The sequence below is a fragment of the Lissotriton helveticus genome, chromosome 1_1 (genome assembly GCF_964261635.1).
Source record: "Lissotriton helveticus chromosome 1_1, aLisHel1.1, whole genome shotgun sequence".
NCBI lineage: Eukaryota > Metazoa > Chordata > Amphibia > Caudata > Salamandridae > Lissotriton > Lissotriton helveticus.
Genome location: NC_136057.1, coordinates 1041981683 through 1042006484, shown reverse-complemented (window position 1 = coordinate 1042006484; position 24802 = coordinate 1041981683). Strand labels below are relative to the sequence as shown.

Sequence of the window (24802 nt, the reverse complement as noted above, 5' to 3'; positions counted from 1 at the left end):
GGAGATGACTCTTATGGTGAGGAGCAAGAAACAAGAACAATGGAAAAAGGAAGAACAGATCTACACTATTTTAGAAAATAGGAGACAATTAATTCACCTATTTCTATGCCAAATGTTCACTATTAAATTAATTAAACATTCTGTACATCATCACTCGCACAAGGGGACATGATTACACATTTTATTCTTTGTAATCAGCATAAATAATTTTTATCTTATTTCTTATTCTCTTTTTTTCTTTTAACAAACAAACATTTTTTTACCAATACTTAATACACCATATACCACTATATACATACCTATATACACACCTATATACAACAATAAACAACAAAAACACTTTTGACAGAAATCAAAAGAAAAACAAAAACCTTAAATAATTTTTTTCTTTTTCACCCTCAAGAAAAAATTATCTTATGGTGAGGAGAGCATTATATTTATCTTTACGTAGAGAAACTACATTTTTGGGATTTTCTTTTTGTAAATAAATAAATACTCTGTGCTGCAGGGCTAAAGGGCTGCATCAGAATAATATGTATTGCCAGGGACCACTGTGACGGCCGTTCCTGGCAATGTTTTTATAAATGACCACTGGCTTGGTGGCCATTTATAAGTTAGGTGGGCGGCCTCTCCACCATGTTGACGGAGTAATTTCATCTTCCCCTTTGGTGGAAAGGCAGGGCACCCACTAAGAAATAAATCACCCCCTTTGTCTCCTGTCCTGGGTAGTGCCGCTCAGTTAGTGCACGAGTGGGCACATGCTTGACCCCACCACATTCATATCAATAGCAGACTTTAGAGGAATGACGTGATTTTGTCATAGAGAATACAACAGCGTTGGCCCTGATCTGCAGGGTAAAACATCATTCGGACACTTCTGTAAGTTAATTAATGGCCTGTTATATCAGAAAGTGTTATTACTCATACAAGATATATGGCAGCAGGGTGCAACTAAGGAAAGGCTATGGCAGGAGGGGCACAACATGTGTTTGGACGAGAACCCTCACTCACTCGAGGGTGACATGCTTCATCATTGGGTTCCTCCAACACATTAGGACCACAAGGTGCCCAGTGTGGGCTACAACTTCCTGTCGGGGAAGGAGCAGTAGTGTTTATATAGAGCACGTCAGATTTCAATACTTCAAGGGTGAAGTTGAGGGGCAGAGTGCAACAAAAAGTGTGTGTTTAAAACTGTCTAAGTAGGGACAACAACTTTATTATTATGTCCTACGTGATAGGGGATAAAAGCAATGTGAGGCTATGATAGCTCACCACCGTGATACGTAAGAGGAATGTATGTGGTGAGAGACTCTGTAGATGGTAGAGTCACACTGTACATGTTGTTCATAGGGCCATCTCACCTACCCCACTGATTGTTACTGCCACGCATGGTTGGTCAAGAATAGAGGCCTGAGTATATTTCTTATTTTACTTTTGCACGTTTTTTCCAGCAGAGTGACTGAAGATCTTGGTCCTGATGAATGCCTTGAACTTATTTGTCAAATAGGGCAGAAACATGTTGACCATACTACAGGGTACGCATCCATAACCCTGTCTCACATTGCTTTTATGTGGTCATTTAAAAAAACATTGCCAGGAACGGCCATCACAGTGGTTCCTGGCAATACAAATTATTCTGATGTCACCCTCGGGTGAGTGAGGGTTCTCGTTCAAACACCTGTTGTGCCCTTCCTGCCACAGCCTTTCCTTAGTTGTACCCTGCTACCCTATATCTTGTGTGAGTAATATTTTTCTGGAAGTAGTATAGGATAGATCACTCTATGTCTTAGCATATACTTCCTTATGACCCCATATTTGAGAGTTGTTATATCTGAAAGTGTGCAATGGGTGGAGAATGGCAGTAAACTATCTGACAAGCCTAATTTGCCTTAGGCTTTCAGGAATTTTAGAGGCATGGAACATTATGACAATTTCTCTTTTAACTTGTAGGCAGTGTACCTTGACTAGGGAACTGCAGCAATGCACCCGTTTTGCGTGCCAGCAGTGTAGACATCTCCTCCAACCTAGTCTCATCATTGCTCCTGAGGGAAAACAGGGAGGGGTAGAAGACTGTATGGACCTGGGTGGTCACATGGAAGAGGGCTAAGTCAGGTGGTGTGCCTTTGTAATGCTCTTGGGTTTGTGATTGGAAGATCCCACTCTGAGGTATACAGTTTGAAGACCACTGCTGCAACAATCCCATATATGACATGCCTGAGTAATGGAGCCACACCTTATGCTTGACAAACTCCACCGACTGGTATGTGTGCATCAGGGTGTATGTGTTCAATACACGTTCCTGGAGAGGCCCATTCTGAAACGGAAATGAAGAGAGATGGTGGGTGAGGGGTATCAGTGACAGCGAGGCATACTTTAGGAAACATTTCTGGAGTCATATATACACATTCCTGCGGCCAGCCAACTCTGGTTTTAATCTTATTCAGAGTAGCTCTCAAAACTGCCATAAGTCTACAAATCTCACAACCTCTAAGAGGCCACTATTTCCTGATCACACACTTGCTTGGCTCCAGTGAAATCACTTCCCAGGGCAACCAAAAAGACATCTGTATTCCCAAATTAGGCATGCATAATCCTGTAAAGTAGATTCCACTCTCAAATATTCCATGTTCTTCTGAAACTTGACCCTTTGCCAGTAACAGTCCCTAATATCTCATGACACCACACCGCCCCTGTCAAGACTAATTCCTGCCTGTGGGTTCTGACGTCACTTTACTTGCCAGATCATTGCTCCTAAAGAAGGAAGTGTTCAGAACTTTTTGGGGCCTTACATCCTGGTTCTTAGCAGTAAAGTGCTCTTGCGTGGTCCGATCTTGCAAGCTACTCACCTCCTCATCTTGGTGTGGCAGATCACAGGTGTCAATCTTGAGCATAACCTACCCAACATCTCTCAAAGGATAGCCCTTACATTGAGTAAGTGCAGTAACACGGGCTCATCAGGTTAGTGTCCTAACTATAAGCATGCATTGTGCGAAGTGAATTTTATTTCTATTGCATTCAATGCTGTCAAGTCGTTACAACCATTCCAAAAACCTAAAGTCGCAGGCAATCCCACCTTACAAAGGCCTTGATGTTTCTTCAGTAATCTCGAATGCTGCGACATGTTCCAATGTCAAAATCCAACCTCTGCCAGTTTCTCCAAAAGCAGCTTATACCACTGTATCCAGTCACATTAGACTCACAGCCTGTCGCTTAGATACTATCAGTATATACAAATACCTCCAGACTCCTTCAATATTTCATACTCAAAGTCTTCCATTTTGATTCTTTCAAACGTTTCAGACTCATCACCTTCAAGGGCAGGTTTCTTAATTTTTCAAAATGCAGCATCTAGAGTGGCAACCTCAGCGAATCCTTTCAAAGTCAACCCCTTCAAAGCAATCCCTGTCCTTCTAGACCAGAGTCATCAATGACATCTTTCCCATTTAATTCAGGCCCAGAACCCTCAGAGGTAGCCCCCCCAAAACTCATCCAAATGCATTGCCTAAAATGAGGACTTTAGCCAACTTTTCAAAGTTACCCTCTGCACATCCTTCTGAACCAAACACCCTAGTGGCAGCTTCTCCCTATCATTCCAAAGTAGAGACCTAATATGGTAGATTCTCTCTACTCTTTCATATCCAGCACCCACAATGGCAGCCCGTCAAAATTCTTCCAACTTCAACAGTTACCACTTAAAGAACTAAACACCTTCAATAGCGACTTCTTCTTGTGTATCGCATCATAATACTGGTGGAACATGGCACTCACTCCGCATCAGCCGCTTCAAATGATTTCATAGCAGCCACTCGCCGCTCTCCTAGATGCAAAGTCTTGTAAGTCATCTCTCTCAATCCTTCCATATCCAATACTTTCGATGACTGCAGCTCCCATCCTTCCAAATTCACCTTGTTCAATTGTAGTCTCTCCATATTTTTCCAAACTAATGCCCTCAATGGTAACCCCTCAAAATTCTTCCAAAATAGCCCTAATTACTGATATACTTTCCCCAAGAGTGATTACAAATCCAAAGCCTTCCAATTGCAGTCTCTCTCAAAACATCCAAACCCAGAGCCATTACAGGAAGCCTCTCCCATCATTCTAAAGCCATCATTGCCTACGGCAGGCGCAGCCACCTTCTTCACATTCAACGTCTTCAATGGCGGGCTCTTCCAGTTATTTCAACAGCAGCCCTAATTCTTTCTAACTCATTGTCAATAATGGCTGCCTTTTCCAAACAAATCAACCCCTTCAGTGGTAGTCTCTACCAATACTTTAGAAGACATGGCCTTCAAAGGGGCCATCTACTGAATGATGTCACAATAGCTTCATTAGCCCAACTAGACATCATCATACATAGGGACATTCTGGAACCCTTATTGTTTGTCAATGATGATGATGTAATAGAGGGTAAGAGATCGAGACTCAAATTTGTCAATGAATGGTTTATTTATTGATGGCCATCAACAAGTTTTCCTCAATTGATATATTTAAGGATGAAACCCTCTCAAATTTTCTTTGACTCACATTCAAACGTTGACAACTACATTGAAAGTCCCCCCTCAGTTATAAGATAATGAATACCTTCTACAGTTGCCTCTTTCGATGACAGTAAGTCCATCATACTTCAATCTCTCCTCCTTTACTGGTACCCACCTGCTATTGTTCCACAATTCTGTCTACTCAGACTTCCCCTTTTTTGTCTCACTGACCTTGGATGTTACCCAGCTCCTCCAGTTATTCTAAATTATATTTGTCTGAATTATTTAGCATGAATTTCATCCCACTCCCCAAATGGCTCCAAACCTCATATTTACTGCAATTTCCCAAATTATGTTATCACACCCTCCGTGACTGTCTGGGCCTCAATATTCCGAACCGTTAAATGTTCTGCAAGGTCACTACCTTCACTCTTGCTCGCCCTCACCCTAGCCATGCTTCTTATGGCTTGCCATATTTCATACGTCTCCGTTCTGTACATTCTCCGTATCATCTCCCAAAATACACCACATTGCACTCTCTGGGCCCGATTCACAGAATGAACTTAAGACTAAATCCTAAACTTACTACTATTTGGTATTCACAGAATGCACTTACTACTTTCGGGATTCACAGAGTGAACTTACTACTTTCGGGATTCACAGAATGAACTTACTACTTTCGGTATTCACAAAATCGATTTAAGACTACTAACTTTACGTCCGCACTCGGGCCGGAAATTCCGGCCCGGAGGCGGAGTTTCCGGCCCGGAGGCGGAGCTTGCGGCTCAAAGGTGGAGATTTCAGCCATGGCTAAATCCCCACTTCCGAGCCGGAAGCTCCGCCTCCAAGCCACAAGCCCCGCCTCTGGGCCAGAAACTCCATCTCTGGGCCACAAGCTCTGCCCCCCAAGCCAGAAGCCCCGCCTCCGGACTGGAAACTCTGCCTCCGGGCCGGAATTTTCGGCCCGAGTGCGGACGTAAACTTAGAAGTCTTAAATCTGTTCTGTGAATACCGAAAGCAGTAAATTCATTCTGTGAATCCCGAAAGTAGTATGTTCACTCTGTGAATCCCGAAAGTAGTAAGTGCATTCTGTGAATACCAAATAGCAGTAAGTTTAGGATTTAGTCTTAAGGTCATTGTGTGAATCGGGCCCTCTCACTTCTTACCTCTAGTGCTCTCAGTGCACCGATCCCCCTCTAATATGTAAAGTATACCCAAAGACTTCCAAGCCCAGTTCTACCAATTACTGCCATCTTTGGTCTTCCATCGCCCTGCGATCCTGTACCTTTCACCAGTTGTGCCCTCAATGGAGTGAAATCTCTTACTGTGTAATTCCTGTACTTTTCTTTGTCTGTGACATCATCTGGATCAATATCCGGCCGATAGACCAGAGAAGGATCGGGCCCCTGGAAATGTGGAGACAAACCAGTCATTAGAAACAAGGCAAATTATTGGGATTACCTGAAAGAAGATGTGTAAGTGGAAGACAGGAAGGGAAGATTGCATTGCTTTCTACAGAAAGAGGGTACATAATACCCCAAGATGCAACCCCTAAACCTGTTTTTTAATGGGACCTAACATCTGGAGATCTTTCTTCAATGGTGGCTTCATTTGCTCACACAGACCTTCACCCTTTGCCCTCTGTATATGTGTATTTATTGGTTTCTTGGGTAGTTCAACCAGAAATGTTGTACACTGAATACATGGAAAATGATACATAGTCATTGGCAGTAACATAAACCATGAGTATGAGAGTGGAATAAAACAATTCACATGTCAGGCAATAGCATTCTGTGTTCCCTTTTAGGATGACGCTTGCCCGTTTGGGCCCGTACTACAAAAACATTGCACTGTTGCAGGAGAAAGAGAGCACACCCCTTTGCACCGTTTAGTTGGTACTTTTTTGAGGAATGTGAATTGAGCAAATTGCGTTTGCACCAGGGTAGACATGGCACAAACTGATTCCCCATTATTTTTGCTTTGTTTACAAACTAAGCAGTTTGACTGTAATATAATGACAAACAAGCATAAGACAAAGGTTAGCATGTCTTCCACTTTATAGATATTTCATGGAAAATCAATGTGTGGCTCGTTTGAGTATACAATTTGCATTGACAGTGGTAAGTGATTTACATGCATATTTATCTGAATTGTTCATGGTCTAGGACATATTTAGCAAAATCTCCATAACGTAAATAAAATGATTTAAAACAAATGTGTTATATGTGTTTTAGCAATGGCTAATAATATATTGTTTACTTTTTTTCCCGGTGCAAAACACATTTTTGTAACATATACTGGGGCAAGATTAGCTTGGTTTATTCACTATTAAACAAGTAGCAAAACAGTGCAAAATGTTTAGCCCTTTGTTAGCTTCAGTATAAAGTTTCTCTGATATGGCCCATACACAATGGAGGTCTTTTTGAATTTCTGAGCAAAGTGCTGAAATAAGCACCTGGCCCACCAAACTCTTCTAAATTAGATGATGCCAAGTTACAAGTGTCACATTTATATTTTAGAAATTCTAGGGACTGCACAGTACAATGCTTATCATTCGACTAAACACTGCTTTACAGAGGCGGGCATCATATATAGAGATTTGGAAGCTTTCGAGCCAGGTTGTGCCTCTGAGGAGCTAATACTGCTTGGAAAGAATCAGAGGTGGGTGAGCCACTAAGGGGCTGAGCCATACTGGAGCTCATGTCCTCTTGTGCCCTGGAATCAAACACGAGCCAAGCCTATGTGTGCTTCTCTGCTGCACCAGTGCCTGATTAAACCCTGTGGAGGCCCGATGCAGGCGAAGTGTCGGGACCCCTGTCGCAAATTAACTCCTAATTACTTTTTTTATTCTGTCAACCAACAGTTTTAATAAACCAATTTTATTACACAAAACTAAACTTTAACAATTATTAATAAAAAATTATTTGACAACAATTTAAGAAAGCTTGCTTGTAATTTTCTTTCAAGATCAAATCAATATTATTTTGATCCGTTGTCGTGGGCCCCTAAAAGGAGTGGGGCCCATAGGCCGGTGCCAGGGGTGCAAGTACACCCGAACTTCGGGGGGAAAGGGGGTGGCTAACAGGGGCGGCCGGCATCTCTCAGGTGGCAGGGGTGTGTGCAGGGGGAGGGTCATTATAGGGGAAAACAACTGTACCTTTCCGCCAGCCGGGGCCCAGGTCCGGCGTCTCTGGTCCTGCTCCTGCTTCAAACTTCAGGAACAGGAAAAGGCAGCCAGACCCCCTCCCCTAAGCCAATCATAATGCTGCAATGCAACATTATGATTGGTCTGAGCGCCCTAACATGGTGCTCAGGCAGGATTTGTAGGGATGGGCATTTTCTCCATGCAAGCTGTAATGCAGCCTGCATGGAGAAGGGGAGAGTGTGCATGACTAAACAGTCATTGTGCACTTGGGAGTGGGCATACCACTCCTCCCCTGCCCTGCTCCCAAAGCAGATCTGCCTGCCCGCAAAGGAAACATAAAATGATAATAACTGAAAGTCATTATTTTATATCTCCTCTCCACTGTTCGAAAGCAGTGGGGCGACACTCCTCCGCCATAGTGGAGGAGCCGCCCCTGGGGGCTAACACTCCCAGCCAGTGATGGCCTTAGCACTGGTCGCACACGGTGCAACAGTCTTTTTTGGCACCCCTCCCCCATTTCCTCCTTCTCCATGAATTCCCTCACTACCACTCACCAATAATGCATCTCTCTACAGCACCTTTCTGACAAACATTTCATGTTTTTATAGAGCTACTCATAGTTTACTCACACTCAGTTCTGGGACCTACATTGTACACGTCCTTTGTAGCAGGAACATTAATCCTCTGTGCTGTGTGGATGGCAGAAGTGCCCATGTGAGTGCACGGTGAGTGATGTGACAGTGTGAGGAGTGACTGCAAGGTGAGTGAGATGACCATATGAATTTGGGTGTGGATGTAAGTGCACAGTGAGAGGAATGAATGCATGGTTAGTGTAGTGTCACATAAGTTCAGGGTGAGTAGTGTGCTTGTGTGACTGCATGGTGAGGTACAGGATGAACAGCACAAATGCATGGTGAGTGCAGAGTGATCAATGTGAGTGCCAGGTGAGCAGTATGAGTGCATTTTGATTGCTGTGAGTGCAGGGTGAGCGTGAAAGTGAAGGGCGTGAATGAGGAGTGTGTTGTATGAATGCAGAGTGCATTCCCAGATTCTTGAAGTACCTCAGCATGTATTGACGGTGGCGTAGGGTTTAAGATATAAGTTAAACTATTGCTATTATGGCATTAATCAGGGATTGAGGGTGGAGGAAATATATAATGTGCTGATCCTGCAACAAACCTCCAGTCTTTTGATTAGGGTTGCCAGCTTATTATTTTGATGTCCCAGACGGTACAAAAATAAACTTATCCTTGTATACTTCGAAAAGCAGATATAAATATAACACACTTTTAATGGTGTTCTAGGGCTGCCTGAATGATCCATGCCTGATAATTAAAGGGAACAAGGATAGAAAAGTCACATTACAAATGAATACTGACTTTTTTAGTTATAACCCTATTTAGGTGTCTCTAATTTATGTTCCTTTTCATTAAATTTATTCTCACACTATGGCAAAAGAATAGGCAGAGTGGGGGCCAAGGGGCCCTGGAACCAGAAAAAAACAAAGCCTGGGTAACCAGTTAATAAAGGCATGTAAATATGCATGTGAATATGCAAATGGTCTCTAAAAAAGACCTGTGAAAAACTCGGGTGGGCCGGAGATAAGACTCCAGACACTACAGTCCTTTCAGCCCAAAGGGCGTTGTGCACTGGCCGGTGCCTACTTTGCATATTTGGTGATCCAACACTGTACTGCACACTCTCTCACCTAATGCTCTCAGCTCCCTCCACCAGTCCCCCCCGACCCACCCCTCCTGCGAGCAGGATGCTGCCCAGCTCTGGGCTGTGATCTTTTAAGAGACAGGTGGTAGTGAATACCAAATGCACTGGAAGGAGGGGAGACTAGTCATTTCTCCAGCAGTTCCTCTCCGAGCAGCACTTTCACAGCACACTTAGCGCTCAGCCAACAGAACCCCAAGTATAAACATCTTCCTGCTCCCGGCTGACTCTAGGGGAATGAGGTGGGATCTTTCCCGAGTGTCTCCTGTCCTACACCTGCCTCTTTGGACTTCTGGCTTAAGGATGGCCAGGAGATGGAAGTAGTGGTTTGAAGAGTTTATCCTGTATTGCACCAATAATGAGTTTGCCTTCTTAAAGGGTTAAAGGAAACGGAGTGTTTGAAATAACTCACAAATGCAGTGCTATGAGGCAGCTTTGCTGCAGGATTTCACCCATTTTTCAAGCCAGACCTAAAAAATGCTGCCTGGAATCTTCACCGGACCTCAACACATCGCTGAACCCAGCAGGGAGGTATTTTCTCCTCTGGCCAGAGCTAAAATTAAACCAGATGCGAATCCACTACCTGCTGCTATGGGGCAGACTGGACCTATGGCCCAAATCTACATAAACTGTACTGCTGGGGTGAAACTCGGACAAGTGGCAATGCTAAGTGGTTGAACCTCCCCCAGAAATCATCCGAAGAGATGAAATTCCCCGACTCCTAAGCAGCCAGATTAACATTTGTCAGATGAACTCTGAGCCCTGCCCAGCCCAGCCCAGATACTAAAGGGCTTTCCACCAAGTTTTTGCCCCACATGGTAAAGTGGAAGATCAAAGAAGAAAGGGGTTAAAAAGTTATAGAAACCTCTACAACCAGGTGTATCCTGTAGGCTAAAACCAGGTGTATTTCTCCTACATACGCTGTGTGGCCAAGTCAGCATCTCATTGGTTGATCATACCTAAGGAGCATGGCTGGAATTACTTAAGAGGCCACATGTATCCAGGTCTCGGGAGAGCCGTGCCATGGTGATGCCAGTCCCAGAGGATGCCTCATTCAAACACATTGTCATTGGTGTACGTATAGTGCACCAGCGTATATGAGCCCAGGCAGATTTCTAATATTATTGAGTAGTGGGGCAGACCATTCTACATTCTTTGACAGCGTGCTGCCTGAGCTAGTCGCACCCTCCAGCCTTTTACTAGACATTTGAGATCAAAAGGTAAAACAGAAAAATGCCATGGGCAGTCAAATCAGTAAATGCCAAGGAAGAAAATGGATAGGGTTCTACTTACCATAATAATCTTCATGCTGCTGCTGTCTTGGTGTCGGGGGAGGTGAGGCGTGAGAGGATAGAGGGATTGGAAGGAGAGGACCACCTGTATGCAGGGAGTGTGGAGCATCCTCTTAATATAGTCAAGAGATTGTGCAAGGGGTGAGTGATCTTAGGACATGGCCGTAGAATTGACCTCAACCGGATGAATCCGGCTTTCGTGGAACTGCATTACCATTGCAACTGAGGCACCCCCACTGTCACAGCGGGCAGTACAACAACTTCAGGACTTTGTAATGCTGGATGAGATATTAACTATTGCGATCGAGCGCGGGTCTATGGGATGGTGCCAGAACCAGAATGGCAGTAGCACAGTGGTCCAGAGGTCCAAAGTTCTCCACAACATTGGTCTGCCAACTCTGGGTTACTCTGTAATTCGAGAGCAAGAGGTCAAGCTCAACTAATGACAGAATGCACGAGGTCTTGGCTGGAAGGGCGTCTGGGTTTTACTGCGAATAACGACTGGAGTGTAAATGGAAGCTACATCAGAGGAATGTGGGCGCTTCTGCATGGCTGAACAGTTCCAGTTGGCATCACCAAGCTCTGATGTGGAGCACTGACTAGCTCTCTGTTAGGAGTCCCAATAGCACTCCACAAGCAGCACACTAATTATCAGCTCTTGCATAAAGAGCAGAACCACCTATACATGAGGAGCATGTCAGCACCTACATTATTAGTACAGCCATTCTCTGCACAAAGAGCACCACCAACCTCAACAATGAGTACTACTTACTTCTCCATCAAGAGGACAACAGATCGATCTCTGCACGAAGTGCACCACCAGCCACACCAAAAGAGCAGAACCAAGCTTTACATAAAGAGCAGTGCTAACCTCTGCTTAGAGGGCATCACCAACCTATAACAAAAAGAGTACTACTTACCTTTTCATAAAGAGGACAACAAATCTCTGCATGAAGGGCTCCACCAACCTCCGTAAAAGAGCAGGATCAAGCTCTACATGAAGAAAATACTGCCCTCTGCATATAGAGCAACACTGACCTCTGCTTTACGAGCATGACCAATCTTTGTGCAAATAGCACCATAAACCTCAAAATAAGGATCACATGCCCAGCTAAGTAACAGGCAGAATAACAGGGCACAATAAAAATCGGTAAAAACAAAATCCATTGCCCTGTGCCTCCAGCAGTTCAGAAATATCAACAACCTCTGTTTAAAAATCACCTTTGGCAGAAACAACAAGCAATTGTAATACGATAGGTCTTGCAATACTGAAAGTTTGAGCTATTGGCTCTGGTAATAATATTGCAACGCCAATAGCTCAAACTTTCAGTAATGCAAGACCTATTGCATTGCAAATGCTTTTTCCCCCAATGTATTTACTTTTGAAGCTATCGCGGCACCCATGCTTTAGCTTAAGATGTTTAAAACTAAAGCGGGGAGTGCTGCAAATGTAAGAAAATTAAAGAAATAGAAAAAAAGGTGTGTGGCCGCATTTTTTTCTTCTATTTATTGACTTTTGAAGCAATCGCAGAACCTGCCTTTAGCTTAAGAGGTTTAATGCTAAAACGCGGATGCTGCCATTGCTACAAAAGTAAAGAAATAGAAAAAAAATTCCTGCAGGCGTATTTTATTCTATTTATTTACTTTTGAAGCAATTGCGGCACCGACCCTTTAGGTTAAGATGTTTAAAGCGAAAGCGTGAGTGCCGCGATTATAACAAAATTAACGAAATAGAAAAAAATGCATGCAGCGTATTTTTTTCCATTTATAAGCAATTGCGGCAACCGAGCTTTAGCTTAAGATGTTTACAGCTAAAGTTCGGGTGCCGCGATAGTATAGAACTAGAAAAAAGGCATGCAGGCTCATTTTTGTCTATTTATTGACTTTTGAAGCATTCAATCAATCATTCAATCATGTCATTTATAAACCGCACAACATATCCGTGAGGGTCTCAAGGCGCTGGGGGGTGGGGTGCTGCTAGTGATCGAACAGCCAGGTCTTAAGGAGTCTTCTGAAGGCCAGTGGGTCTAGGGTCTGCCGCAGGTTGGTGGGGAGGGTGTTCTAGGTCTTGGCGGCGAGGTGGGAGAAGGATATGCCGCCGGCGGTCGTTCTTCGGATGCGGGGGACTGTGGCGAGGGCGAGGCTGGTGGAGCGGAGCTGGCGGGTGGGGGTGTAGAAGTTAAGTCGTCTGTTGAGGTATGCTGGGCCGGTCTTGTGGAGAGCTTTGTGCACGTGGATGAGGAGTTTGAAGGTTATCCTCTTGTTGACGGGGAGCCAGTGCAGGTCTCTCAGGTGGGGTGTGACTTGGCTGCGGTGGGGGATGTTGAGGATCAGACGTGCCGAGGTGTTCTGGATGCGTTGCAATCGTCTCAGGAGCTTGACCGACGTTCCTGCGTAGAGAGCGTTTCTGTAGTCCAGCCTGCTGGTGACGAGGGCCTGGGTGACTGTTCTTCTCGTCTCAGTGGGGATCCACTTGAAGATCCTGCGAAGCATTTGGAGGGTGTTGAAGCAGGATGAGGAGATGGCGTTGACCTGCTTAGTCATGGAGAGGGTGGAGTCAAGGATGACCCCTAGATTGCGTGCGTGGTTGGTGGGTGTCGGGGCTGTTCCTAGTGTTGTCGGCCACCAGGAGTCGTCCCAGGCTGAAGGGCTGGAGCCGAGGATGAGGACCTCCGTCTTGTCCGAGTTCAGCTTCAGTTGGCTGTTCCTCATCCATTCGGCGACGGCCTTCATTCCTTCGTGGAGGTTGGTTTTGGCAGTGTGGGGGTCTTTGGTGAGGGAGATGATCAGCTGGGTGTCGTCGGCGTAGGAGATGATGTTGAGGTCGTGCTGTCAGGCGACGTGGGTGAGGGGTGCCATGTAGATGTTGAACAGCATCGGACTGAGGGAAGAGCCCTGTGGTACGCCGCATATGATTTCGGTGGCAATGGAGCGGAAGGGGGGGAGGCGGATGCTCTGAGTCCTGTCGATGCCCGGCGATGAGGGCAGTTTCAGTGCTGTGTTTGCTGCGGAACCCAGACTGGGACAGGTCCAGGATGCTGTTCTCCTTGAGGAAGTGGGTCAGTTGTTTGTTGACGATTTTCTCGGTGACCTTTGCTGGGAACGGGCGCAGGGAGATGGGTCGGAAGTTCTTGAGGTCCTTCGGACCCGCCTTGGGTTTCTTGAGTAAGGCGTTGATCTCAGCATGCTTCCAGATTTCCGGGAAGGTTGCGGTCTCGAAGGAGATGTTGATTACTTTCCAGAGATGGGGTACGATGGCTGTGCTGGCTTTGTTGAAGATGTGGTGAGGGCATGGGTCTAACAGTGATCCGGAGTGGATGGTGTTCATGATCTCGCTGGTGTTCTCGTCACTGATGCTGGTCCAGGAGAGCAAGCGGTTGGTGCAGGTGGAGGTCATGGGGGCAGGGGTTGTCGGGGCAGCCATGGCGTTGAAGCTGTTGTGGATGTTGGTGATCTTGCGGTGGAAGAAGGTGGCCAGCGAGTCGCACTGGTCTTGCGAAAGTGGGGTGTCGTTGGTGTTGGAGCTGGGGTTGGAGAGTTCCTTCATGATGTTGAAGAGCTCTTTGCTGTTGTGTGCGTTGTTATCCAGGCGGTCTTTGAATGACGTCCTCTTGGCGGCTCTGATGAGTTGATGGTGTCTGCGGGTGGCGTTCTTGTGGGCTGCGTAGCTGTCTGGTGTTCGTTCACGGAACCAGTTCTTCTCCAGTTTTCGGCACGTTAGTTTGGAGGCCTGGAGGTCTTCGGTGAACTAGGTGGCTTTCTTGTTGGTGTGGCTGTTGGAGGGTGTCTTGAGCGGGGCGAGGGTGTTGGCACATTCGTTGATCCATTGCCTGAGGTTGCGGGCAGCGAGGTTGGTGGAGTCGTTGGGTGGGTTCTGGGTGAGGGAGGTGGTTAGCTGGTCTTCTGTGACCTTGCTCCAGCAGCGTCAAGGCATCTGTTGGGTGCAATGGTGTGTGGTGGGCTTCCTGAAGGTGAAGTGGATGCAGTGCTGATCGGTCCAGTGGGGTTCAGTGGTGTGGTTGAAGGAGACGTGGGGGCTTGCTATGAAGATGGGGTTGAGCGTGTGGCCGGCGGCGTGGGTTGGTGTTGTCATGAGCTGTCTGAGTCAGAGGTTGGCAAGGTTGGCGATCAGGGTGGTGGAGTTGGTGTTGTTGTTGTTCTCGGGGTGGAAGTTCAGGTCCCCGAGGAGGATGTAGTCTGTGGAGGCGAGGGCGTGTGTGCTGATGAAGTCGGCGATGGAGTCGCTGGATGGTAGTCGGGGTCCGGGGGGTTTGTAGACAAGGGTTCCTCTCAGGGTGGTATTGGGGTTGGTGTGGATCTGGAAGTGCATGTGTTCGGCGATGCTGAGGGTGTCATCGGTGTTGGTCGAGACTCTGATGGTGTTCCTGTAGACGATGGCGATACCTCCTCCTATGCCGTTGGTGCGGTCCCTGCAGGTGATCTTGTAGCCTTCCGGGATGGCTATGGTGAAGTCGGGAGCTGAGGTGGGGTTCAGCCAGGTCTCTGTCAGAAAGGCAACGTCTGGGGAGGTAGAGTCGAGAAGGTCCCAGAGTTTGATGGCGTGTTTGCGGGCGGAGCGGATGTTGAGGAGGAAGCATCTTAAGTAGTTGGGTCCTTCGGTTGGTGGTTTTGCGGACCGAGTGCCGGTGAAGCTTCAGTTCAGGCAGGTGAAGGGTCCTTGGGTGCGCTTCGGGGTGGCCTGGTAGCAGGTGTGTTCAAGTCCGGGGTTGAGTGCGTGGAGGGTGCTGGCATCGTAGCTCTGTCGGGCGTTGTGGTGTTTGCGGGGGCCAGGTGTTCTGGCGCTGGGCGCAGTCCAGGCGCGGACAGGTGCAGACGGGCCTGCCTTAGGCACGCATGTGGCACGCCAGCAGCGCGGCCGCATAGCGGCCGCCATAATAAAGGGAGGTGGGAGGGAGGAGCAGCTGGGAGGGGGGGAGCGGACAAATGGGAGCGGGGGGGGTGGGGTGGGGACGCAACGGCGGGACCGGTGGTGGCAGAAAGAAAAATGGGCACAGCGGAAAAAAGGGGGGGAAAAGTACAAAATCAGAACTGAGCAGGCAACAAGCACAGATTGAGGCTGAGATGTGGGCACAGTCAGGAGGAGCTGCGCAGCGTGGGGGAGCGACCTGCCTGCCAGACAGGGTCAAGGGTCGCTTTCGCGGCACCTGCGCTTTAGCTTCAGTTGTTTAAAGAGGCCTGCTAACCGCATCTCAGAGCATCTCAGAGCCAATCCAGACACTGTACTGTCTTATTACGAGCACAGCATGAGACCACTGCCAGGATTGGCATGAGTGGGCGAAGTTAGCGCTCATTAGGAGATCGGGGGGATGCAGCTGTAACTCCCCAGGCTCACTAATTGAGCATGTAAGAGACACCTCTAGTGCGCATGTCGGGCTGGCAGCACAAAGGCTGCTGTTCAACCCTACATGCATGCTGCCAGCCTGCCACTTTCTCATGAGTGACTGTGGTGGGGGTGTAAGCAACAGCACAGCTTAAGATGAACCTAATTATGTGCGTTATTTTTAAGCCTCTCCCACCTTCCTCAGGAGAAAATAACAAACAACTGATTGTTGAAAAAAGCTGACTGCTGTGGGCAGAAAAAAAATACTTGCATTAAAGTTTTTTATATTGGCAGTCGTGGGCCCACAAATATCGACCGAGGGGCCACAAATATAGTGGGGCAATGCCCCAGCACTCTCACGCAGGAACTGCCCCTGTACAATAGTAAACAAATGAACAACATATGGCGGCGCACACTTTTTTCTATTTTTTTTACTTATGAAGCAATCGTGGCACCCGCGCTTTAGCTTAAGATGTTAAAAGCTAAATCGCAGGTGCCGCGATTGTAACAAAAGTAAAGAAATAGAAAAAAAGGCATGCTGGTGCAGTTTGTTGCCCAAACTCTCCATATAGGTTATCTCCAGCTATGCAGCTAGAAAGCAAGACACTATATACTTGAAAAAACAACATCATCCCCAGTTCTCCTGCTGCCCAGAAAGATCATCATCAAACTGTGTAAAGGGCACTGTTAACCTCTCTCTGAAGCGCACCACCAACCTCAGTATAAAGACCACATCCAATCTCAGCATAAAGAACTCTGCCAAACTCGGCAGAAAGGGCACCATCAACCTCTGCAAAAATATCACCATCAACCTCTGCATAGCGAGCATTGTCAACATATGTTTGAAAAGGTCTACCAACCTATTTATAAGATGCTATTCCAAACTCTGCATAAAGAGTGTCACCAAATCCTACATAACCAACGAACTATGCATAAATATCCCCAGTAACATCTGGATCCAGAACTCTTCCAACATCTACATAAGGGGCACCTCCATTGCAATGGTGGTCGAAAAATATTTAGAGCATGGGTGCTGGCCATTTGTAGGAAAGAGTTCTTTTTTGACGTGGTCACCCCAGGCTTTTTGCCTGGTACATGATGTGATTTCGAGTGGAAGTTCACTCGTTCTTGCTAATCAGGTCCCCGGTTCCAGATCTCTTTCCCTAGAACTGTACGATTGCGTCCTCCAATTGTCAATACCTTTAGCACTCTTTGTAAGTCCTTATTAAATAGTACTCTTGGGACTTGGGGCCTCTGGTACTGAAGAGGGTCCTCAAGTGCTGCAGCACAAATTGTGCCACAGTAAGGGATCCCTCACCAAACTCATGCAGGGCTGCCATTGCAGGCTGTGTATTTTGGTCTAGACAAATATTAAAACACGACATGACACACTTCTCTGTGTGCCGTGTCCCCTAATATTGCATGGACTATTTGTAAATCACCCCTACATTAGGCCTTACACTCCAAAGGTAGGGTGCCTTATAGTACATGTGAGGACATATCTGCATGAGCAGATATGACCCTGTGCTGGTCAGTTCCATTGCTGCCAGTACCAGCGATCAGGGAAGCCATTTTAACCCATGTGCTGGACACCAGTGAAAACAAGTTCCCCAGCTATATGACGACTTCACTGAAAATAGGGTTATCCAGTATTGGGGTATCTTTCATAGATTCACATGCCTGAATCATTCCCCGTCGTCGAGGCGGGAGTCCCACGGTAAAAATATATACAATAGCAGTGCCTAAAAATTTCTTGTAGTAGGCTGGAAAAGCCTAATGGCCTAACTAGGCCTCAAAACATAGCAGCCTATCTACATCATTATGTAAAAAGACCTGAAATAGTAGCCTCAGCCAATCAGCTGTCCTCACCCTCTAGAACCTTCCCAGCCCAGGCAGTTCTCCTCAGATTTTCACCGCACTTCGTGTGTAAGGGAGTCTTCCTGAGTGCCTACTCAGTTTTTTGGCTTTTTTGGCTTTTTTCCTCAAAAATGTCTGAAAAGAAGGCTCTTTTCAAGGCTTGTGGAACCTGCTATAAGAAGAGGGTCCATGTGGATGACCAGCACTCTGACTGCATTTATTGTCTGCACCCCTCACATGTTGTGAAGGACTGTAGAATTTGCCGTACCTTCCCTCCAAAAACTCTCAGGGATAGGGAGGCAAGGGTTCTTTTGTGGTTGAAATCTTCTTCCACTGATGATGATGACAGGGCCTCTACCTCCAGCAAGAGAGCCAGATCCAGGGAAAGCTCTTCTCCTGAGAGAAAGAAAAAACTTAAATCCTCTCAGAGAGCCTCAGAACCCTCAAAGAGTGCATCTTTTCCTCGGACAACTGTGAGTACAGCCCAGGCTAAAACTGTTTCTCTGGTGTCTGCTCATACTACTACTCTGACTTCTACTTCTACAACTGCTTCTATGGTCACCACTTCAGCTATTACCTCACCTCTGATGTCTATAAAAATTTTGTCATCACCTGTGAAGTCTTCAACGACGAAAACCAAGTTACCGACTGTCCCGTCTTCGACGTCTCCGTCGACGACGGCCCCGTCTACCAAAACTTCCGGTCCGTCGACGACAATCCCGTCGTCGAAACCATCTTCGTCGTCGACGAAGGTCTCGTCTACGAAGACACCGACGACGCTCTCGTCGACGAAGGACGCGTCGACCAAGAAACCATCGACGACCTCGTCGACGAAGGACTCATCCACGAAGACACCATCGACGGCCTCGTCGACGAAGGACTCGTCGACGAAGGACTCGTCGACGAAGACACCATCGACGGCCTCGTCGACGAAGGACTCGTCGACGAAGACACCATCGACACCCTCGTCGACGAAGGGTTCGTCGACGAAGACACCATCGACGACCTTGTCGACTAAAGGTTCGTCGACGAAGATACCATTGACGACCCCGTCGACGGCGAAATCAGTAGTTCCGTCCACGGACAAGCCATCGACGGTTCTGTCGATGGAGAATCCACTAACATTGGCTTCATCGTCATCGACTACAACGACAGCAGTGGCATCTGCTCATCTGTTGCCCAGTTCCACTTCAGCTATTACCTCACCTCTGATGTCTATAAAAATTTTGTCATCACCTGTGAAGTCTTCAACGACGAAAACCAAGTTACCGACTGTCCCGTCTTCGACGTCTCCGTCGACGACGGCCCCGTCTACCAAAACTTCCGGTCCGTCGACGACAATCCCGTCGACGAAACCATCTTCGTCGTCGACGAAGGTCTCGTCTACGAAGACACCGACGACGCTCTCGTCGACGAAGGACGCGTCGACCAAGAAACCATCGACGACCTCGTCGACGAAGGACTCGTCCACGAAGACACCATCGACGGCCTCGTCGACGAAGGACTCGTCGACGACGACACCATCGACGACCTCGTCGACGAAAGGTTCGTCGGCGAAGATACCATTGACGACCCCGTTGACGGCGAAATCAGTAGTTCCGTCCACGGACAAGCCATCGACGGTTCTGTCGACGGAGAATCCACTAACATTGGCTTCATCGTCATCGACTACAACGACAGCAGTGGCATCTGCTCATCTGTTGCCCAGTTCTACCCCTACGAAAGTCCAATATACGCATTTTCAAATGAAAACGTATCAGCGAGATTATTCCCACATTTCTCCACTCTTACCATCACACCTTTTGGAGACATATGTGGAGGAAGATTCAGATGACGGTGAAGAGGATGAGGGTCCTTTTGGGATTGCCCGTCACTCGTCTCAATTAAATATTAAATATCAGGAGGACGATGAGGATGATGACCATGGTCATTATGCGCATGAGGATTTGTCGACGCCATATCAATCACCCAGTGCCAGACCTCATCTGTCGGAGGGCACTACTCAACTGCCATCTACTTTAATTCAGGATTTACAGGCAATGTTGTCCGATTATCGCCAGAGATTTCCTCCAACTCCGGTTGCACCTGTGGTGCCGGCTACCCCAGTTAACTTGCCAAGGCCTCCGTCACCGCAGGCATCATTGTCCCCAAGACAGGATACTGGTCCTGCACCTCAAAATAACACGGATACTTCTTCTCATGATGACAATGATAGCAGGGAAGAGGGCGAATTGCCAGATAATACGCCTATAGATCCATGGGAGGATTATGTCATTCCTATGCCTTCACTGCCTGCGCCCCGCCCTTCAGATTCTCCACCTGAGGATATTGGCGGATTTCACAACATTATGCAACGTGCAGCTAATAGATTTGAATTGACCGTCACAGTGGAGCAGTCTGACTGCTTTTTGCATGACTTTAAAGAGGGATATCGCAGAGTTACCAGAGCTATCCCCATTATTGAATACATATGGAAGGAGGGCCTCAACATCATGAAAACGCCTGCTTCCATTCCTGCAGTCCTTCCACGAATAGAGAAAAAATATCGAGCACCATCGGATACTCCATCTTGTTTAATAGGTCACCCTCGACCAGACTCTGTCATATCCCAGGCTGCACAGCAGAAGTCCAAGAATCCTTCTGTTCCCATTTCAACGCCACCTGACAAGGAAGGCAGGAGACTGTATGCCATTGGAAAGAAGTTCTCTGCAAATGCAGCAGCCTCCATTAAAGCTGCTAATTCGTTAACTATCCTGGCCCGTTACGATAGGCAAATGTGGTCCGATCTGTCTGAATACCTTGATTTGATCCCTGAGGATCTTCAGCAAAAGGGGCGCAGGATCGTACTGGAGGGAGAAAGGGCAGCTTCGGAAATCATTGATTGCGCCCTTGATATTTCAAACACCAACTTCAGACAATTGGCAGGAGCAGCAGTACTAAGGCGTCAAGGTTGGCTCTGGGCTACCACCTTCCGGCCTGAGGTCCAAACAAAAATCTTGGACATGGCGTATGATGGAGATTCACTTTTTGGAAAACACATCGATGACGCTTTGCTGGCAATAAAGACAGATACCGAAACAGCTAAATCCCTTGGTACCCTGCAATACAAGATGGGATCCTTTAGAGGAGCAAGAGGCCTTGGTTACTCCTCCAGGGGGAACTATTCCAACCAGCAAAATCGCCAATACCAAACTCAGTTCAAACAACCATACTATCAAACCACTTACAGACAGCCTGCTTCTGGATCTTTCTCTCGTCAGGGAGGGAAACGCCGCTCCAACAATCAAGGGCGTGATTCCAACAAGCGCCAATGAGCTTTGCCGGACGTCAGCCATTCATCCTCCCCTTCCCGTGGGCGCCAAAATTTCCTCCTTTTACCAACAATGGCGGACAATAACTTCGGATCAGTGGGTCCTGGATCTTGTCAGGAATGGACACACTCTGGAGTTTTTACAGAAGCCACCAACAACGCCGCCCAGGGGCCCCCTCCCCCTCGTCTTCACTTACTCTTCAAAGAAGCCTTAAAGATGCTACACAAGAATGCGATAGAACGAGTTCCTCCTTCTCAGAAAGGGAAAGGATTTTATTCTCGCTTCTTCCTCATAGAGAAAAATTCAGAAGAGTGGCGTCCAATACTGGATCTGCGCAAACTCAACAAATATCTAAAGAAACAGAGTTTTCGCATGGTGACGTTGACGGACATTCTGAATTGTCTCAACGAAGGGGACTTTATGGCTTCTCTGGATCTGCAAGACGCCTACTTCCACATCCCTATTCACCCAAAACACCGCAAATACATAAGGTTTCAAGTGGCTGGCGTCCACTTTCAGTTCAAAGTTCTTCCATTTGGCCTCAAATCGGCCCCCAGAATCTTCACCAAATGTTTAGCCCCAGTGGCACTGTTGAGGTCCCAGGGAATACAAGTTTTCCCATACCTCGACGACTGGCTGTTAAAAGGACCATCGAAAAACTCCACAATGGAAGCGGTCAGGAGTTCCCTCTCCCTCTTTTCGAATCTGGGTCTGACTCTCAATTCGAGCAAATCTCAGCTTCAACCTCGTCAGGAGTTGACCTTTCTGGGAGCGGTCTTGAACACATGCCAGTGCAAGGCGTTCTTGACTCAGGAGCGGCAAAACAAACTATTAAAACTAGCAAAACACATATTTGCAAGAAGGTCACTTTCAGTTCGGACATTTGCTTCCCTTCTAGGGATGTGCTCCTCAGCAATCAACCTCATCCCTATGGCGAGACTCAGAATGAGACCGTTACAGGAGGAGTTACTTCGCCAGTGGAAGCAAGTCGACGGATCGTTCGACGACCGCATCAAAGTAACTACCAAAATGAAGCAAGCCCTTCTTTGGTGGTCGAAGGCGCACAATTTGTCACCAGGCCTCACCTTTCTCCAAGACATTCCAGAGTTCACCCTAACTACGGACGCTTCCATGGAAGGTTGGGGAGGTCACCTTCAGGACCTTCAAATCCAGGGACGATGGTCTCAACAGTACCGGCAGAAACACATCAACAGCCTAGAGCTGAGGGCCATTTTTCTGTCCCTGCAGGCCTTCCTTCCCAGGATTGCGAATTCGTCCGTGCTGGTGCGTACGGACAATACCTCCAGCATGTACTATATCAACAAACAGGGAGGAACAAAATCTCTCACTCTGTCGCTGGAGGCTCAGGAGATGTGGGAATGGGCCCTACGCCACGGCATATTCCTCAGAGCGGAACATGTGCAAGGCGTCCAGAACTCTCTAGCCGACAACCTCAGCAGAGCTTTCACGGGCTGTCACGAATGGGAGCTCGAACAACATCAAGTAGAAAGGATCTTTCAGACATGGGGAACACCAACGCTGGATTTGTTCGCCACGCAGCAGAACAGCAAATGCCTGTTTTATGCCAGCAGGTTTCCTCAACAGGGGTCAATGGGAAATGCCCTTTTGATGAGATGGTCCGGAATCTTTGCATACGCTTATCCTCCGATTCCGCTCATTCCGAAGGTACTGTAAAAGATGAAGAGGGAACATTGCACTCTCATCCTCATTGCTCCCCCTTGGCCAAGGCAGTTTTGGTTTCAGGAGCTCCTTCTACTATCTCAGCAGCCTCCACTTCGTCTCAAACCGACGGTGTCGATGTTACCAAGGGAGGGAGGCCAGATCCAACATCCGGATCCTCAATCACTGCACTTGCACGCTTGGCTCCTGACTTCCTAGAGTTCAAGGATCTTAACATCTCCTCAGACTGCAGGGCGATCTTATCGCAAGCCCGTGCTCAAAGTACCATCAAGACCTATCGTTTTAAGTGGAAACGATTCTGCTCATGGTGTGAAAAAAATAATGTTCATCCACTTCAAGCTCCTCCTGAAGCCATCCTTCCATATCTGCTCTCTTTAGCTAGGGCTGGACTGGTTTTTTCGTCCATTAAGGTGCATCTGGCGGCGATATCCAGGTTCAGGAAGAGTTCCAACAAACCATCCTTATGTTCCTCATCTTTGATCAAACAATTCCTTAAGGGGCTATTCCGAGCTTTTCCACCAGTTCGTCCTCCTCCTCCTGAGTGGGATCTTAATATTGTTCTTTCTCAACTTCTAAAAAGACCTTTTGAACCTATTCCTAAGGCGGATCTAAAGTTTCTAACTTGGAAAGTGGCTATCTTACTGGCTCTCACTTCAGCCCGCAAAGTCAGTGAGATACAGGCCTTCACTGTTACACAGCCTTTCTTACAATTCTCTAAAGACTTTGTGACACTTAGGACTAACCCAAGATTCATTCCAATAGTACCAACTCAATTCCACATCAATCAACCGGTCAAACTCAAAACTTTTTTCCCGGATCCTAAGACTTCAGCGGAGAAGGTTTTACATTCTCTGGATGTGAAACGGTGCCTGAAGTTTTATCTTCAAAAAACAAAGGACATCCGCAAATCTAATCAACTTTTTGTTGCTTATGGTCAAGCCACCTTGGGTCAAGCTGTAACGAAGGCAACTATGGCTAGATGGTTGTCTTCTACGATTATCTTCTGTCATGACAAAGCCAACAAACCTTTAACAAGAAAGGTCAAAGCACATTCCACCAGAACAACGTCAGCGTCAACGGCCCTTTTCGCTGGAGTGACGCTGGAGAACATTTGTCGAGCTGCTACGTGGAAAAGTGTGCATACTTTTACCAAACATTACTGTTTGCAGTCGGCAGTTAATGATGATACAGCAGTTGGAGAAGCGGTACTGCAGCATCTTCTTCACTAAGGTTAGACTTTTTACAGTCTTTTATTCTTCATTTGCCTATTTTAAGCATATGTTTCATTATGATGTTTTAGCGTTTTCAAATGCTGTAATGTATATAATGTACTTGAAGCTTTTGATGCATATGTTATGTCAACAAGTTTGTGCTCTATTACCTTCCTGGTTGTGTGGGGATGTATATGGTTTATTTTGTCTCCCACCTTCCTCTAACGACAGACATGATGTCACTGCTTGCTACTCTGATTCAGGCATGTGAATCTATGAAAGATACCCCAATACTGGATAAGAAAACAAGTTACTTACCTGTAACTACGGTTATCCAGTATTGGTATCTTTCATAGATTCACATGCACCCACCCTCCTCCCCGGCACGGCAGTTCTGTTTTATGGATACTCATTCTCACTTGTGCTGGGAAAATCTGAGGAGAACTGCCTGGGCTGGGAAGGTTCTAGAGGGTGAGGACAGCTGATTGGCTGAGGCTACTATTTCAGGTCTTTTTACATAATGATGTAGATAGGCTGCTAAGTTTTGAGGCCTAGTTAGGCCTTTAGGCTTTTCCAGCCTACTACAAGAAATTTTTAGGCACTGCTATTGTATATATTTTTACCGTGGGACTCCCGCCTCGACGACGGGGAATGATTCAGGCATGTGAATCTATAAAAGATACCAATACTGGATAACCGTAGTTACAGGTAAGTAACTTGTTTTCATATTTGGAATCTGACATCTCG

General features: G+C 46.8%; 1 protein-coding gene across 2 annotated transcripts in view; it reads right to left on the bottom strand.

Annotated features, from left to right (window-relative positions):
- Positions 1–10750, bottom strand: part of LOC144820290 (inositol oxygenase-like) — a 30660-nt gene extending 19910 nt beyond the window's left edge. For both annotated transcript variants that reach the window (XM_078677873.1, XM_078677875.1), the window contains exons 1-3: positions 10636–10750; positions 5804–5884; positions 2234–2314 (exon numbers count right to left, since the gene is read on the bottom strand). In XM_078677873.1, coding sequence (XP_078533999.1) covers positions 2234–2314; positions 5804–5884; positions 10636–10743 — 270 coding nt within the window. In that variant the 5' untranslated portion in view covers positions 10744–10750. The remainder of the gene's footprint in view (positions 1–2233; positions 2315–5803; positions 5885–10635) is intronic.
- Between the last annotated feature and the right edge of the window lie 14052 nt (positions 10751–24802).